The sequence below is a fragment of the Marmota monax genome, unplaced genomic scaffold, assembly GCF_021218885.2.
Source record: "Marmota monax isolate L192 unplaced genomic scaffold, Marmota_monax_Labrador192_F-V1.1 WCK01_AAM20220418_F8-fsc00013, whole genome shotgun sequence".
NCBI lineage: Eukaryota > Metazoa > Chordata > Mammalia > Rodentia > Sciuridae > Marmota > Marmota monax.
Window position 1 is genome coordinate 23860261 of NW_026692202.1, and position 18784 is coordinate 23879044.

The 18784-nt window shown below is 34.6% G+C and overlaps 1 protein-coding gene across 2 annotated transcripts in view; it reads right to left on the reverse strand.

The window, feature by feature from the left end:
• LOC124084661 (cytochrome b5 reductase 4) overlaps window positions 1-18784 on the reverse strand; it is an 85947-nt gene that overhangs the window by 55536 nt on the left and 11627 nt on the right. For both annotated transcript variants that reach the window (XM_046431995.2, XM_046431987.2), the window contains exons 3-4: window positions 13615-13715; window positions 10064-10145 (exon numbers count right to left, since the gene is read on the reverse strand). In XM_046431995.2, the coding sequence (XP_046287951.1) occupies window positions 10064-10145; window positions 13615-13715 (183 nt within the window). The remainder of the gene's footprint in view (window positions 1-10063; window positions 10146-13614; window positions 13716-18784) is intronic.

Genomic DNA, 18784 nt, shown 5'->3' on the forward strand with positions numbered 1-18784 from the left:
AAATTTTGCAAGATTAGTCAATGTTTTCCTAAGCATTTTTTACTCCAATATAAGAAGTACCAGTTAGTATTACTTTTAAAACTGTTTTTAAAAAAACTAAATCATAGAAATATAGACCACTTTTTACTCTACAGCATACTTATATCTCAATAATTTTAGTCACAGGAGATATTTTCTCCCTTGAATAGAAATTTGATACTCTCTCTTGATAGTTAATTCTATCATTTGGTTGGCCCCATGAACAATCAAATTTATATCTTCTCATAATGTTGGTTAATTACTCTGAAAAGAGCCTCTACTCCTGAAGAGGTCAGAGTCATTAAGAAGGCCTGACTTGTCATCTGTCAGCATTTTACTCTTCATTAGTAAGGGGACTAGATGAGCATTTTTAACTGTGACCCAAACCTGGTTCACCATTACTGAGTGGAGCTCCTAGGGTAAAGAAAGACTGTTTTACCAGCACACTCATCCTTTTAATAAATATCTATTGATAATCATCTTAACAGGGAAAATATATTCAGATTATTTATACATAAAGATAATTTGAAAGATTTACAATAAAACTATAATAACATGGTTACTTTCATGTGTGCATGGGATGGGAAAGGTCTGATGGGAGACTGTTATAACAAGGAACTTTTTGAATCATAAGAATTTATTACTTATTAAAAAATAAAAATGTTTGTTCTTTTTAATATTATGTGATAAGATTTATTAAAAAGGTAAGTAGGAGACATTGTAGAATCATAGAATAAATTATACTTGGAAAATTTAAAGGACTACACTGAGGAAGTAGTATTTTACTGTTTTGATAATATAGGCATTTGTCAGACGGCCCCCCAAAAAAGAATTCTATAAAGAAAAATTCTGAAAATTTATATTTGAATGCTTTTTATTCATCTTGTAATTACATTTCTCATGTCCTTTTCTTATTCCAAAAGGTTGGTATTATGTAACTATCAGATATGAGATCAGTCTTAACACCATGGATCTTATTCACAAAGTTCAAACTTTGCCATTCTAGATTCCCTTGACTGTTTACTCTTTTTTTTTTTAATAGACTTTTTTTTTCAGTTGTTGATGGACCTTTTTCCATTCATTTACTTATATGTGGTGCTGAGAATCTGACCCAGTGCCTCACACATGCTAGGCAAGTGCTCTACCACTAAGCACAATTCCAGCCCTTGACTATTTACTCTTGCCAGAAGATTCACTGGTTCTCTATAGTGTGTTTAATAACCACTGTTTTCTCATCTTCCATATCTCTAAACAAAACTTGTCTTAAAGAAACACAATGCTAATTCTTGCTTTTGTTTTGAATTACATATTCATTACTCAAATCTTATAAAATTTAATAAATTCTATGCTTTTAAGCTATCGTTAACCTATCTTTCCTGTGTTCATCTTGGTAAATACCTTCTGAATCTCCTTTATATTCTATATATCTCTTTTAACTTCAAAGGCTGGGGATTAAACATTCTCCTAGAGGCAGTTTACTAACAGAATTAAAATGAAGAATTAATAGTTAAAAATAAAAAGCTGGGTATGTAGCTCAGTCAGTGGCAGAGAACTGACTTAGCATGTGTAAGAGTCTGGGTTCAACTGTCAGCACTGGGGGGAAAAAAGGTTTAAACATATATCATGAAAAAAATCCCAGGATTAAAAGATTTAAAAGTACCAGATACTTACATATTCTACAATCAGTTTTTCCTCCACTGTTCATTTAATTATCATACTATATACCACACTTCCAGAAGTTTATATTTTCTTCCTCAGTCAGCTAACCTCATCATTTTTCATTCAATTCTCCAATTTGTCAGTTATTTTCCATTCCTGTCCTATCCTCTGAGTGTCTAACAATTTCTTCATCGTGTGGAATCACCTACACATGAATATACACCTTTAAAAATCATTTTTGCATGATGTTATGGTTTGGATCTGGAATGTCCCCCAAAGGTTGGTATGTTAAAGGCTTGGTCCCTGGCTGGTGGCACTATCAGGAGGTGGTAGAAACTTCAGGAAGCAGAAGTGAGTCACTTTTGGCATGTCCTCGAAATCTGTATCTTGTCCCTAGCCCTTTCCTCTGTCTCTCTGCTTCCTGGACATCATGAGGTGAGTAGCTTTCTCTTCCATATGTTCCTGCTGCTATAATATTGTGCCTTTCCTGAGGCCCAATGCAATGGAACCAGGTGATCATAGACTGAACATTTGAAACCATAACCCAAAATAAATCTTTCCTCCTTTTAAGTTAATCATCTTATATATTCTGTCATGGCAACAAAAAGGTGACTAAGACATCTGAAAACAAAACAAATGCCGACACAAAATGTCAGTCAGGCACACCAACACCAGAAGACACACTTCCTGTTTGGGTTTGCATCTGCCTCCTAACCAATTACATTTCCCTTTAATCTTTCTGGCAGAAATCACCAAGATAATGGGCCCTATGGCAGCATGAACAAATTAAGTCAGCCAGATTGAGACAGCAAATCTGCTCATTTAGTAAAGCCTTTCACTATGACCACCTGTCCCTGCTCTCCACTAGTCTTGCTTCTCCCCTACCAGTTAGCCTTGAAGCTTGTGCTTTGTCTACCTGAATTATATCATTTTACCAATGAGGAAACTTAGGCTCCTTATAAAAAGAGCTCTGGTTTTACAAGAAGTTGAACTGCAAGCTGGCAGTTGGCCCATTTAACAGTTTTCTTGTGCATATTAACCGTGCTGTGACAGAACAGGACACCTGGAAATTAATGACTCATCATCTTATTGGTGCAATGTTTATCTAAATCTCTGACTCTACACATGCCAGGGTTTGACTTGCCTGGGATGAACCAGAGAGCTATCCACTGTCTTCAAACCAGCTTAGCTTGCATGTGCCACTAATATATATTTTTTTTTTAAATAAAGAACTACTACATGCAAGATGTTTTCTCCATTTCAGCTCTACTAACATTGGGGGCTAGATAATTCTTTGTTGTAAAATTCTGTCTTGCATTGTAGAGTATTTAGGAGCATCCCTGACTTCTTTCTATCCACAGAATGCTAGTAGTATTTAGTTTAGTTGCTATAATCAAAATGTCTCCAAACATTGCCAAATGTTCCATGAGGAAGAAAATCAACCCTAGTTGATATAGTGGTTAAGAACAAAGTAAGATAAATTATTCAAAAGTGGTTAACATTATTAAAGCAAAAAGGTGCCTATGATTTCTTCAAACATTAGGCTTCTCCAATTAAATAACTCTGGGTTTAATTCCCAGTATAAGAAAGGAAGGAAGGAAGGGGAGGGGAAGGGGGGAGGAGGGAAGGAAGGGGAGGGGGGAAGGAAGGAATTATAAAAGAGGAACTCAAGTTTTGGTAAAGTATGTACACATATAAGCCTCAGTATCTTTGCTTTTCAAATGGAAGTGTAATAAAAGCTCTAAATCCTTCCACCTTCAGCTATTCTACTAATCTACAGTTCTAAATTGTTTACAGTCATTAAATGCTAGGGAATGACCATGAAATCTAAAAACATAAAGCAATAGAAACTACAATAAAGCAAAGAGAAATTAAGAAGAAACATTTCTGAGACTACATGATGCCACTGGAAAATATAATTATTTTTTAAAATATTATATTACACTTATGGGTTAGAACAGTGCTGTCCAAAAGAAATATAAGACAAGCCAAATGTATAATTTTAAATCTAATAACAATTTAATGAAGTAAAAGAGAAACAAGTTAAATTTAGTAATAGGTTTTGACAATATTTCCACAATATTATCATTTCAACATGTAAACAATGTAAAGATTACAAATTATTTTACATTCTATTTTTTCCAAACTGTCTTAAAATCCAGAGATATTTTATTTTAAATTTACATTATATCTGAATTTGTACGAGGCACATTTCTATTGCTCAATAGCCACATGTGGTTAGTAGCTACAATAATGACAGCCAAAGAATAAGGGCAGAATAAGAACTCATTTTTCATCTTTATCAAAGAATGAAGTGTTCCACTATAGAAATTACCATAATTGAAGCTTATCTTTTCAAGCAAAGTTTCTTCTTTATTCGTTATTAATAATACTTCACAAAGCCTGATATAAACCATAATACTTTTAAACAAAGGATTATAATAAGCAAAGCTTATTCTTTGCTTAGTAATAACACTATGTTGTATATTCTGAGTCTACTCACTGTCCTGTTTTATTCCTTGAATCACAGGCATAACACCAAAGCCACAATAGAAACCACCAAATAAACTTAGAACTAACATAGAACTGCCTAATTTGGTGATTCCCCCAAAATGCAAGTTCTGGATCCCTGCACTGGGGTCTGACAGCTCACCTCATCTAAAAATTTCAGGCTATCATACTGAAAGAAGCCCATGTATAAAATTCCTCTTCAGTACATCTACCACCTCCCCCACCAAGTTCCATTTCAGCAACAGTCTTCTTTCACCATCACTTAGGAGTTCTAATTGTAAAAGAAACACATGCCCTGGTTTGCCACAGATTACTCTCTATTGCCAGCATAATTACTAATAGAGCCTGCTTTCATCCTTAAAACTGTCCTAGTTTGGACAATTACTCAGTTATACTGTCTAATAGTCTCTATTGGTGATTCTCAGGCCAGCAGAGACTGATGATTCATTGTTACCTATGATGAAAGGCATACAAGGGGTTGTTAAAACAGCTTTCTTATTTCTGACACATTCAATCTTCCTCCTTAGTTGCTTTGTCCCTTTCATAATGTCTCCCTGTTCTGGTCAGCCTGGAGTTCAGGCTCTGTTACCTAATAATACTTTTCCCTAATCCACTGCTGTTTGGTCTAATTTGCAATCTTTCTATGGGTGGATCTTAAGTCTCCACTGTTACAGAAGTCCCTTTACTTACAACCAATGCTCTTCTGGTTTGTAAAATTCTTATCTTTGCTTCCTAATGCCTTGCAAGTTTTCTCATATCACCATCCACTACTGGCCTCACCCTAGCAAATATTCATGATCCCAAAAGATTTTATGGTGAAGCACAGACTGATTCACAACTCCACTCTTACAGGTCCTGTTAATAATAAGAATAATCTATCAATTTTCACAGAAATACAAGCATCTTTCATGGTAAAATAGATCACTGCATACTAGTTTATACCCAGTAACTGTAGAGATGTATAAAAGAATCAAAGGAACAGAGGGGCAAATATGGCCACACTCACTTCAATTTCCTCCATCATCTGTTGCTTCTTATGTAGCAAACATTATTCAATGTTTACAATAACATTAGGAAGTTTGCTTTTTTTTTTTCTTTTTGCCATACTGAGGATTGAACTCAGGGCCTTGCTCATGTTAGGCAAGTATTCTACCTCTCAACTATATCCCCAGTCCAGGATATTTATTCTTAAACCCCATTTTATTGATGAGGAAAAACAGTTTGCTGGATTTTTGTGTTTTTTTTAAAAAATTTTTAATTTTTTAATATTTTGTCTTTGGGGGTTTTTTGCTGATATTACATAACTTTGTTTCATCTTTGTTACTGAATGATTTTAGGTTGTCAGTTATTTTTACCTCAACATTTTCAACATACAATTCCACTGGCGTCTACCATTGTTTTAGTAAACTGGCTACAGTAGCTAGTAAATAAAACTAGATCTCAATGTTCTAACTAATGGTTACCTATCTCTGGCTACCTATTTTCTCATTATCTTTGATATTCTATAATTTCACTACAAAGAGTCTATATGTTGCTTCTCTTTCATTTACCTTGTTTCCGATTTGCTGAACTAGCTAAACTTAGATTTATACTTTTATCAATTTTGGAAAATTCAAAGCCACTGACCCTTCATATGTTGCCTCTTCCTTATTCCTACTACTTCATTCTGGAAATTTGATTAAAAGTGTTAGATTTTATTATTCTGGTGTTCAGGTTTCTTGCATATTTTCTTGTCTCTGTGTCACATTCTGTATAAGTTCTGCTTTTCAATCCTGCTATTTACTGAACTCCTCTACTATTTTTGATTTATTTGACTATTCATGCTATATACTTTTTAATTTCACCAGTTTCATTTTTCATTGACAGATGCTCTAGACAGTTCTTCTTCAATTCTACATGGCTATTTTCCACTCATGTTACCAGTTCATTCTTATTTTCCCAAATATTTAAAACATAATTATCTTCATTCTAGATAAAATTCTAGGGGTGAAATTCTGCAATTTGTTTCTGATTTGTTTCCTCACGTGTTCTCAATTTTTAAAAAATAAATGACAGTGGAATGCATTACAATTCATATTACACATATTGAGTACAATTTTTTATATCTCTGGTTGTATACAAGGTATATTCCCACCAATTCATGTCTTCATACATGTACTTTGGATAAAAATGTCCATCACATTCCACCATCATTGCTAACCCCCTGCCTCCTCCCTTCCCCTCACACCCCTCTGTCCTATCTAGGGTTTGTCTATTCCTCCCATGCTCCCCATCCCTACCCCACTATGAATCACACTTGTTATATCAGAGAAAACATTTGGCTTTTGTTTTGGGGGGATTGGCTAACTTCACTTAGCATTATCTTCTCTAACTCATCCATTTACCTGCAAATGCCATGATTTTATTCTCATTTATTGCTGAGGAATATTCCATTGTGTATATATGCCACATTTTTTATCCATTCATCTACTGAAGGGCATCTAGGTTGGTTCCACAGTTTAGCTATTGTGAATTGTGCTGCTATAAACATGGATGTGGCTGTGTCCCTGTAGTATGCTGTTTTTAAGTCCTTTGGGTATAGACCGAGGAGAGGGATAGCTGGGTCAAATGGTAGTTCCATTCCCAGTTTTCCAAGGACTCTCCATATTGCTTTGCATACTGGCTGCACCAATTTGCAGTCCCACCAGCAATGTATGAGTGTACCTTTAGAGAAATGGAAATCAAAACTACTCTCAGATTTTATCTCACTCCTGTCAGAATGGCAGCTATCATAAAGACAAACAACAATAAATGTTGGCGAGGATGTGTTCTCAAATTTTTTATTGAGCACTAATAACTACCTGATCTATATCTATGGGGTTTTAGGGATTCAGGATGAAATGTGTTACTTGATTAAAAATTTATGTATATATTTGCCAGGAAGCCTATGAACCTATAACAAGAGACCATTTTACTTATTGGTTTGGAGTTTCTGAAACCACATGGGTGTGATATTTGAATCCCAAACGCTTATTCCAAACTCAAAAGTAGTACATTTAAACTCACAGGTGGGTAGGACTGAAATCAGCTAAACCAGAACACACCTGAACCTAAATTTCAAAAATAACAAAATGCTTAAGCTATTGAATTAGTCAGCTTTTCATAACTGTGACAAAAAAAAAGAAAGAAAGAACATCTACAGAAAAAGACAGTTCCTCCAGTCAATGACCTTTTGACATTATAAGATCAAAAGCCTCCATGCAAAACATGATAACTTCCCCAGTAAAAGAAATATGCAATCTGTGAAGAGGCATGATGACCATCTATGCCTGCATAAGACAAATCTAAAACTCCTCTTTCTCACCATTCAGCAGACAAAAAGCTGCTCCCCCCTCTTTCTATAAATTCACCTGCTACCAAGAGATGCAAGAGGCAAATCTGAGCTTAACAGTTCCTGGCTTCCTTGCTGGGTGAATACTGCAAAAATCTTTCTCTTTTTCAACACCCAGAGTTTCAGTAATGGCTTCTGTGTGCAGAGAGCAAGCCCTTGCTTGGTATTAAATTCTCAGAAATTTCTTTTTCCTCTTCTCCATCACCTTGTAATCAAGATTAAGACAGAAAATACACTCCAACATCTCAGGGATGTTCCTGCCAATTATGAACTCAAAACTGTCTTCCATTCCTGTGTGACTATGGAAATTCCTATGTGGCTCTAAGTTCCTAGTATCTACATAAGGGCTTGCGGAAGTGGGGGGTTATCATTCTTGATTGTTACTCGCTCTGACTTTTTTTTTTCAATCTGGGAATTTCCTTATGAGGAAATTTTCTGCATAAGACAAACCTAAAACTCCTGTTTCTCAACATCCAACAGACAAGAAGCTGCTTCCCTCTCTTTCTATAAATCCCCCTGCTACCAACTGATGCAAGAGGCAAATCTGAGTTTAACAGTTTCTGGCCTACTTGCTGGGTGAATACTGCAAAAACCTTTCTCTTTTTCAACACCAGAGTAACCTGTAATTTAAAATTATGTTTGTTGTATTTGATCAAGCATGCTGAAGATAGATTTCTATCATTTCCAGAGAGGTAGAAAAAAAATTAGAAAAGTCTTTTACTAATTAAATTTCTTCTAGGGGGTAGACACTTATGTTAGTTAGCTTTCTATCCTGTGACAAAGTACCTGATTAAACAACTTAAAGAAAAAAAGATTTATTTTAGACCATGGCTCATGGCTTTCAGTCCATGGACACTTGGCGCCACCACTTTGGACCTTTAATGAGGCAGATCATGGAGGGAGGCATGTGGCTGAATAGAGATGCTCACCAAATTGAGACCATGAAAAAAGGGGGGGAGGGCGCCCAGCAACAAGATATAGTCCCCAAGGGCACACCCCCAATAACCCACTTTCTCCAGCTGGTTTTACTTCCTACAGTTTCCTCAACCTCCCAATAGTTTACTGAGCAATTAATCCAACAATAGACTAATCCATTGGAGAGGTCAGAGCCCTCAAGATCTAATCACTTTCACAAATCTCCACTTGCATTGGCAACCAGTCCTTTAATGTATGAGTCTTTGGGAAACATTCCAGATCCAAACTACAGTCATACCCAAGGAGCGTGACCATACTTTCTAATCACCCTTAATGGCATCATAGAAGAACACATGATCTTTACTACTAGATTATGAAGGTACATAACATTGAGGATTGGGTAAAGTTAGTTGTTAAGAAATTTTGGTTAGTATCATCTCTCCTGCTGGGACTTAATTAGTCAACATAGGAGCCAATGTAGATGCAAAAGGGATTAGTTTACAAAAGTAAGTGGGTTTAGAAGAATTTTCAAACATGAAGCTCAAACTTATTTACTTTGTTATATATACATATTGCTTATTTGTTTTGCAGTGAGAGGAAGGAAAATAATCCTTACTTATCCTCTATTCCACTCATTGTGCAAGGGAATTTATTCACATGAATTCCTAATATTATGAATCATCGTACAAATTAGAAGTAGAAATTGGCTTCAAGATTGCACAGCTAATATGTCATGGTGCTATGGCTCAAATCTAGATACACTTATGCTAGTTTCATTCTATTGAGAAGCCTCTGGCAATCAATCCTTCAATTATAAACTCATTGAAATAAGTAGCAGAAGATTCTGGTTGTACCAATTTATTCCTAATTTGAGTGTCAAGATTAGGAGTTACTCAAAAGAAATGACTAACATTCCTTCATAGAAAGGGATTATACAAGCTATTTCTTATACTTCAATTCCATGTCTAAAATTCTCAAAGTGTGCTCTTCTGAAAGAAGGTCAGGAAGTAAGACATGACTACTTAGATTATGGAGCCCCAACTCAGAGGTAAGGGGAAGAAAATGATTATATTTGAAAGAAGTTTAATAGAAGAATGGGGTATTCTATATTAAGGGCCTAAGGAATGTGAACAATCAGATAAAGTGGACACAAAGAAGGAAGGAAAATCTTACTGTATAACTTTTCATATTTTTCAGATTTTTTAATCATGTTAATATATCACAATCAAAAAATTTAAGTCTAAAAATCAACCCTAACTAAGTATTGTTGCCAATCTTCCCATGTAACAACAGACTAAGAGACTAATTAAAACTAAACAAAGGGTAAATAAAGTTTTCTTACTTTTGTAATGCTTACTCCTTACACTATGAATTCTCAAAAAAAAGTTCTAAAATTTTAAAACAAAGTCACCACATAATTCTTAAGAAGAACTAAAATTAAACCTTTAGTGTAGCTACAGCAGAAAGATAATGAAAATGAGGAAAATACAGTGATTAATTTAAGTCTATTTATTGAACTCCAAGGGGAAAAATACTGCTTATATATCATACATCAATAATGCCAGTTTAACACTAGCATCACTTACTTACCTTTTGGGATGGCAGGTTTAACTGCCATTCTGCCAACCAGGCATTCTTTCAGCATGGATTCATAATTGACCCAACGGTGAACCTGGCATGGGAGATAAATGGCAGAAATGCAACATAACTCTAACTCACAGGATGCTCTTATTTAATTATGAACAAAAAACAACCTTCTGAGACTGCTCTGGGGCAGTTTCACTTAGCCAACAAGGAGTGACAGGAAAGCAGAATAGACAAAGACAATTTAAAAGAGTGTCCTCAAAGTGTGCTCTACATACTTCTGGAAGTTTTTAACACCTCTTTAAGTATACACAAAGTCTAAATTAGTTTCATGAGGATAGTGAGATGTCACTCACCTTTTTCACTGTTTTGACATCGGCAATGATGCTATAAGCAACAGTGGGCAAAACTGCTGGCATCCCACTAATCAAGGCAATGGCTCCTAAATGTTCTAGTAATCTTTATATTCTTTGCCACCACAGACTTAGGGGGATGATATTTAAGACTATCCTATACAAAATATAAAAATTATTAATTTGATTAAACTTGGACCGTTTAGTGTGGATATTTTTAGATTCTGTGTGGCAAAATAGGAAGGTCTCAAAACATACTTCTACTATAAAGTATGATGATCATCTTAAGGAAAAACACATAAGAAATTGCTCAATCTGCAAACTGAATAGGGCTTTTCTCATGAAAAATCATTTATACATGAACTTATAAGCAAACTGGATATTCAGATTTGGGTATTTAGCAGACACTTTCTGAAAATGAGCAAAGCAAGAGGGACTTCAAGGAAAACAACTGACAATATTTGCTGCCAGACAACATTGGTGGGAATTAGATTTAAACAAGTTTTTGGTTGGCACCTTCTCAATATGCATTAAAAGCCTTAAAATAAATAGGTCTTTCACTCATATATTTAGGAATTTACTTGAAAAAAAAATTTGCATTTACACAAAGATGCAAATACCACGACACTCAATCACAGCATTATTTAAATAAATGAAATGCTGGAACAATCTAAATATTCAATTGTAAAAAGATCAGTAAAGGAAAATCATAATATATTACTCAGTAAAATACTATATAAACATTAAAATAATCAGGTCAAATGTTGATATCAGAATCTTTATCACCCTGAGTAAATAAGTAACACTAAAACAGAAAATTAGTTTACAAATATAAATATCTTATAAGAGGCACTCATTTATTAATATAAATTGAAATTTAATTTGTCAAATATTTATGGAGCATCCACTAATGTATAAAAAACTATCTTTGAAGGAAATGGTTGGGGTAGAACTTAAGTAAATACATAAAAAAAAAAGATAATCAGGGAGGAAAAGGCATAGAATTGGTGAAAAACAGCAGGCACTTCAGTTTGCTCAAAGCAGAGCAAACTGATTTACCCTAATATATTTTATTTTTTGTTATATTTATTTTATTATATTTATTTACCCTGATATATTTTCCTTAGGGTGTCAAATATCAGGTAAATAACTAAATTTATTCCACTGTCAGTAGTGACCCACTGAAAAGTTGAAGAGCAAGGTGCTAAGACAATGGTCTTTAATAAAACTAATCTAGGGACTAGGGTTGTAGCTCAGTGGTAGAGCACTTGGCTAGCATGTGTGAGGTACTATGTTCAATACTTAGCACCGCATATAAATAAAATAAAGGTCTACTGACAACTAAAACAGTATTTAAAAAGAAAAAGAAAACCAATCTATCTGTCAAGTTATTTAAACTGGTTCTTAAGATACTGAGCAGTATTAAAATAGTAGGGCTAAAGAAGGTGATGATGAAACAAGGCAATGGGAAGGGAGAAAAACATATAAGATTTAAAGTCATCAATGGATTTGGCTAGTGACTGAATACTGGGGCAGAATGAGAGAAGGCAAAGATTATTCAGTGCCTTCAAGTCCCTGTTATAAAGACAAAAGAGGAGAAAATAGGAAAGAAGAAAAATTGATAGCATTTGAGAGCACACTGAGTCGAAATATCAACAGGTTATCAAATTGCTCATGAGGCATTTGGAAATGCAAGACAAGAGGTCAGGAGTGGGATCAAAACTGGAGACAATTATGAAAATAAAGAGATTATTTAATAGTCTTTGTATGACTCAAATATTTGGCACAAGAAAAGTTTTATATTGAAAGATCCAAGAAGCTTTATCACAATTTCTAATATACAAAGTTGTTTATTTTTATGGTGAGTGAAAAGTCATACATAAATTTCACTGGTCTTATTAAAGTCAAGGGGAATGTAGCAATTTGGTAACTACAGTACTGGTTTAGCAGCCAGACTTAATGATATAGTAGTTCTTATAACTTCTCCCAAAAAAACTTTCCTTAAATAAGGCCCATATAAACTCGTAACACGAAGTAAGACTAGATTTCACTGAAAATTATTATTGAGAAAGAGTACATCCAGCATCAAGGCAGATACAGGAGAAAAATGTGACAGACAAGTTTTAAGGCAAATATTCCTAATCCTTTTTATTTGGTTTGCATTGCTAGATAATAACAAATATCAAATGACAATGGGAACTTCCTTTAAGATAGCAATAAGTCTCCCAATGAAAATGCTATTACAACCAATATGCAAACATGACTTTTCTCCAACCCAGGTAGAACATTAACAGCAAATGAGATTCTGTCACTTAAGTAGATGTATTCTAGTACTTTTAAATATTAAACAAATTATATTTACCATAACCTAGTCGAAAAACAAATATTAACATAAATTTAAAAATAGGAAGAACAGAAACCAAATTATATTTGATAAAAAACAATACAAAATAACCCAATCTAATTCAGGTCTCTTGAATGATAAAATCCCAGTACTATTAACATGGCTAATTATCATTAAAATACAAACAAAAACATATGTGAAACAAAGGCAAATTTCTATCCTTCTAAAGATTGCTAGAATAACAGTTGAGAATAATTAAAATATTCTGTGTAACTTTTTTAATGTATAAGAGCTAATATTTACCTAAATATAAGGCAGAAAGTAACTAAGTATCTTCTGAGATACTCATAGACAATCTTTGCTATCACTCAGAAAAAAATAACTTTTCTATTCATTTAATCAGCCTCATCTATCTTTCTACGTGATATGCAGATTCAGTACAGTGAGCAGGCAGAATGTATACACAATCCCTAAATGAGGAAAGACTAAGAATAGAGAAGCTAAGTGACTTGCTTAAAGTGAGAGACTCAGCAAGTTAGCAGCAGGTTTCAATGTTCCTTTTTCCAATCTTTACTGCTTTCTGTAAATCAATTACCATTATTATAAAAATAATCAAGACTTGGTAAATACTTGCCAAGGGGGAAGCAGCAAGTAAGCCAAGGATTTGAAACCACCTCGAAAGTTTTAATACAAAAACAAATTAAATGGACAGCTGCTACTGTGAACATCTGCCTATATTTCAAGATTCAAGTCAACATATCTGAAATTTACGCAACTATTTTTTCTTCCTAAAAATGTCACAGTGCTAAATCTATGAGCACTCTTCCATTGTATTACTTCAATTACTTTCAGTATCTTACCTGATCAAAAAGGTCAGTACCATCTGATCCTGCTGCTCTCATCAATTCATCTTCTCCACCAGGATGAAACTCCATATATGAGCTGACATTATAAACAAACCCTATATCAAAGCAAGAAGAAATAATATCCTCAATAAACTTCTTAAATATTGTAAAGTCAATACAGTAAATCTTTTCCAATACATTTTATTTAACAAATTATTAATTCAGAACTGTAAAGGGTCTGAAATTTCACTATACTTGCAAGCCAATAAGTTTACCTGCCAGTTTCATGGGCCCTGGCAGACTTGAAGGTTGGAAACAAAGAATTGTTTAGCACTCACATCAATAACTGCAATATTAATATTTGTACAAGTTCCCTGAATTCCAATTCCTATGAAGCTATGAAAATGACCCAGTAAGACCTGTTCCTTCAGGAGAGGCTCCTTGAGCTTAGGAAACTTCAATCTTTTATAAAGGACAGTAAGCACACCTGTCCTAATTCTAAAGGGAGATATTATCTATATTATATAGAACCATAAGCAAACCTGCTCTTTGTTCTAGAAGCAGATACTTTATCATCCAAGTTTGTTCACTATGCAAACATACCTGAAAAGATAGTCCAGAACAAAAAACAATGTCTGCTTATAAGATACACAAAAATGCAAATACTCATAGAGGATTGCCTCCCAACACAAAATGATGAAACTCTTTATGTGTACATAATTTTTGAAAGTAAAACATGCCCAGAGAGTCTACACAGCAATAATATTCCCTTCTATCATCCTCTATTGTCTTGGTAGAAGGATCTGGTAGATAAAGAGGAATCAAGATCTCATCCATATGCCTGACCTGATTCAACACAGGTGACCACTTCGGTCTATGAAAAGTAAGTCCAACTCTTCTTTTCAATTGTCCAGGAACAAAGATTTATAGTTTAGATTTTAATCTTTAGTTTTTCCCTAAATATTTATTTAAGCTATTCATCTATTCAATTACATTTTTATCTTTGAGAAACAGGGAACAAATAAAGCAGACTATCTCAATGAATAACCTTCTGAAAGAAGTGAGCTGCTTTTTAAGTATAAACAGTACAAAAGTAAAAAGCACATAAACCCAGCCCTAAAGGCACCTTGAAAGTGTAATGAAAACTGTTTTTTTTAAAATCCAAGATAAGCCTCTTTTCATATGATGACCTCCATGAATTTAAAAAACCTCAAATAACTTAAAATGTTCCAATGATATAATTATCCTGAAAGGAAAGAAGAAGCTGATTTCAGTCCCAAGAAAAGTACTGAAGCTTTTCCACCAGTTAAATTTTTGAAAATAACCAATTAGTCCAGGGTTCTTTATAAAACTGCCTAAAGGCAAGCACAAAAGGAAATGAATTAAAAGAATCTCTTTCAGAAGTCCTCCAAAGAAGTTTTAAAAAACTAGTTAAGTCCTACTACATTTCTCCTTCTCCATCAAACTTGTTTGTATTGTTTAATGCTCCAAAATCAAAAGAACACAAATGTGATGGTAATGATTAAGATTAAAATTATTCCCAGTAGGATTCTTAAAACAGAAGATTCATTCCAAATAAGTTTCAATCTTTCTCTGCAATCTAGTCTTGACCAGAGCTCTAAAATTTCTCAGGAACAAGATCTTTACAACACATGATCATCTGTGACAAATGTCATGTTTCACAACCAGTTTTTCAGGTAGCTTTAATAGTTGTGTCAGCCAGTAAAGCATAAAATATCCCACATATGTTCTCTGCTGCCTTATCGCCCCTTAGATTGATGCCCCTCATAATCCTGCCTTTTTTTCTGAGAGACCAGGACCTATGGACCTGAAAAACATCCCATCCTTTTCAGACAGACAAAATTAGGAATGCTTACAAAATCTTTCACGTAGCAATTAAGTCTGTTAGACAGTATTTCAGTCCAAGATATATTAGATTCAAACACACTTAGTAGTATTAGTAATTTGCTCATTATGACACTTAAACCAAGCTCCAAAAGGGAACTGGTCCATTTCCTCTGATACACAGGCTTTTCCCTTCCTCTTTTGTCTCCTTCCTTTTCTTCCTTTACAAAACCATTCCCTAACAATTAAAAAGTTGGACCCTTAAATGTGGAATAAAAAAAAAATCACAAAAATTTTATGCTTTTTCCCATCATGCCTTATTATGCTCTTTGTTCATTTATGGCTTTTATTAAATAAATCTCTGGAGTACAATGTTCTAGCCTTTTACCTGTTCTTAGCACCTAATCTTTAGAAAATAATTTCTTAACCCTCTTAAGTTTCCAGTGACACAATTCTTAAATTTCTTCCTACATCTCTTATTGCCCAGATGTGGCAGATTTCAGCAGCCAACTACCATTAAATAGAAATGAATTGAGAGAAGATGCGAGACACAAAATGGTGTCTGAACACTGGAAGATCTTTAAAGGCAATTTTTAGTTTGCTCTCTCATTCAGCCCAAGACTCACCTCTACCCCACATATAGATAGAGGACCATCCAGTGTCTATTTGAGTAATTCCAGTGTCTGGGAGTGCACCACCCTTCTAAAAGCTCAGTTCAAGGATCAATATCATTTTTTAATTATTTTTTTTTCTTATTACACACATAGAGCACAACTTTTCATATCTCTGGTTGTATACAAGGTATCTTCACACCAATTCATGTCTTCATACATGTACTTTGGATAATAATGTCCATCATATTCCACCATCATTGCTAACCCCCACCTCCTCCCTTCCCCTCACACCCCTCTGTCCTATCTAGAGTTGTCTATTCCTCCCAGGCTCCCCGTCCCTACCCCACTATGAATCACACTCCTTATATCAGAGAAAACATTCAGCATTTGTTTTGGGGGGATTGGCTAACTTCACTTAGCATTATCTTCTCCAACTCTATCCCTTTATATGCAAATGACATGATTTTATTCTCATTTATTGCTGAGTAAAATTCCATCGTATACATACACCACATTTTTTTATCCATTCATGGATTGAAGGGTATGTAGATTGTTTCCACAGTTTAGCCATTGTGAATTGTGCTGCTATAAACATGGATGTGGCTGTGTCCCTATAGTATGCTGCTTATTTTTTAAAAATATTTACTTGGAATACATATGTTCTTTTATTTGTTTTTTTTAAAGAGAGAGAGAGAAAGAATTTTAATATTTATTTTTTAGTTTTCGGCGGACACAACATCTTTGTTTGTATGTGGTGCTGAGGATCGAACCCGGGCCGCACGCATGCCAGGCGAGCGCGCCACCACTTGAGCCACATCCCCAGCCCTAGTATGCTGTTTTTAAGTCCTTTGGGTATAGACGCGAGGAGAGGGATAGCTGGGTCAAATGGTGGTTCCATTCCCAGTTTTCCAAGAAATCTCCATACTACTTTCCATATTGCCTGCACCAATTTGCAGTCCCACCAGCAATGTATGAGTGTACCTTTTGACCCTTCTCAGACAATGACATACAATCAATCAATCAATATATGAAAAAATGTTCATCATCACTAGCAATCAGAGAAATGGAAATCAAAACTACTCTGAGATTTCATCTCACTCCAGTCAGAATGGTAGCTATTATGAATACAAACATCAATATCACTTTTATGATAACTAAAAATAAACATTAAAAACTGATATTTCCATTCTACACAGAAAGTACTCTTTCCATCTTGACAAACACTGTCTAAATTTTTTTAGGTAAACTTTTAATATTTATTTGCTTTTAATTTAAGCTCCCAATTATCTCTGATAAAGACTGCAGATATCTTACAATAAAATACTTACCAATAAGTATGTGTCAATTTCTGTGTGAAAACTTTTAAAATCCACAGCAAGATGTGTAGAGGAAAATATACCAGTTGCCTAACAGTTTTGCTATGAATGAGCTTTTAATACAATGTAGACTTGAATCTCCTTTCAGCCAATGTGAAGAGCCTAGTAATCATGGTTTCATTATCTGATCTTAACAAATATTAAGATAAACAAACAAAAATAGGGAACTCATTAGTTCTTTTAAAGGGAGAAACTCTCTTTATACTGTGAAGAACAGTAAGTCTTTATAAAGGGGAAAATGAGCACCTGATTGGTATTACAATTTAACCAATATATAAACATTCTTCATGAAGACTTCCTCCCATTCTCCTAGCCCTACGTAATGGGAGGATAACCTTCTGTCTATATAGATTTGTATACCCTAGACATTTCCTATAAATGGAATCATACAATATATGATCTTTTAAGATCTATCTTCTTTCACTTAGCATGTTCTCAAGGTTCACCCATGACATGTATCAGTAGTTTTCCTTTTTATGAATAGATAATATTCCAAGTATGGATATATCACATTGTGTTTATACACTCATCAGTGGATGAACATAGTTGTTTCTACAGATAGTTTTTGTGTAGACATTTATGTTTTCATGTTCATTTTATTTGACATATAATCCTAGGGGTAAACTTGGTGGGTCAGATAGTGTTACAATTTGGATTTAGAATATCCTCTAAAGGTCCATGTGTAGAAGGGTTGGTTCCCAGCCCATGGTGCTACTGGCAGATAGTGGAACCTTCAGTAAGTGAGTCCTAGTAGAAAGAAGTTAAGTTACTAAAGTTGTAGCCTTGAAGTGGACACTGTGACCCTTTCTTGTTTTTCTGCCTGCTGGCTATTATGAGTAGAGCAGTTCCCTCTGCCACATGGTCCCATTATGATATACTTCCTTGCCACAGACTCAAAAGCAATAGAGCCAACTGATCATGAGTTGAAAGCTCTGAAATCATGAGCTTACTTCCTTATAAGTTGTTCATCTCAGGTATTTTGCCACAGTGATGAAAAGCTGACTGACACATATAGTATTCTATATTTAACCTTTTGAGAAATAGCCAGGCTATTTTTCCATTTTCACCAGCAATGTATGAAGGTACTTACTAATTTCAGAGAGCTCTTTTTTGGTCACTACTTCAACTCCCCATAGAGAGGAAAAGCCTTTTCCCACTGAGAACCCAAATCATATCACCTATCTCAGATGATTAAAGTCAAAACTGGACTACAGGATACTTCAACCTCATCTCACACTTAGCTCTGTAAGACAGTGCTTAAAGACAGTCCAATGGAAGACTCTGAAACATTTTATACCTACTAATCAATCTCCCAGAGGAAGCTACCACAATTTACTACATCACCATGGT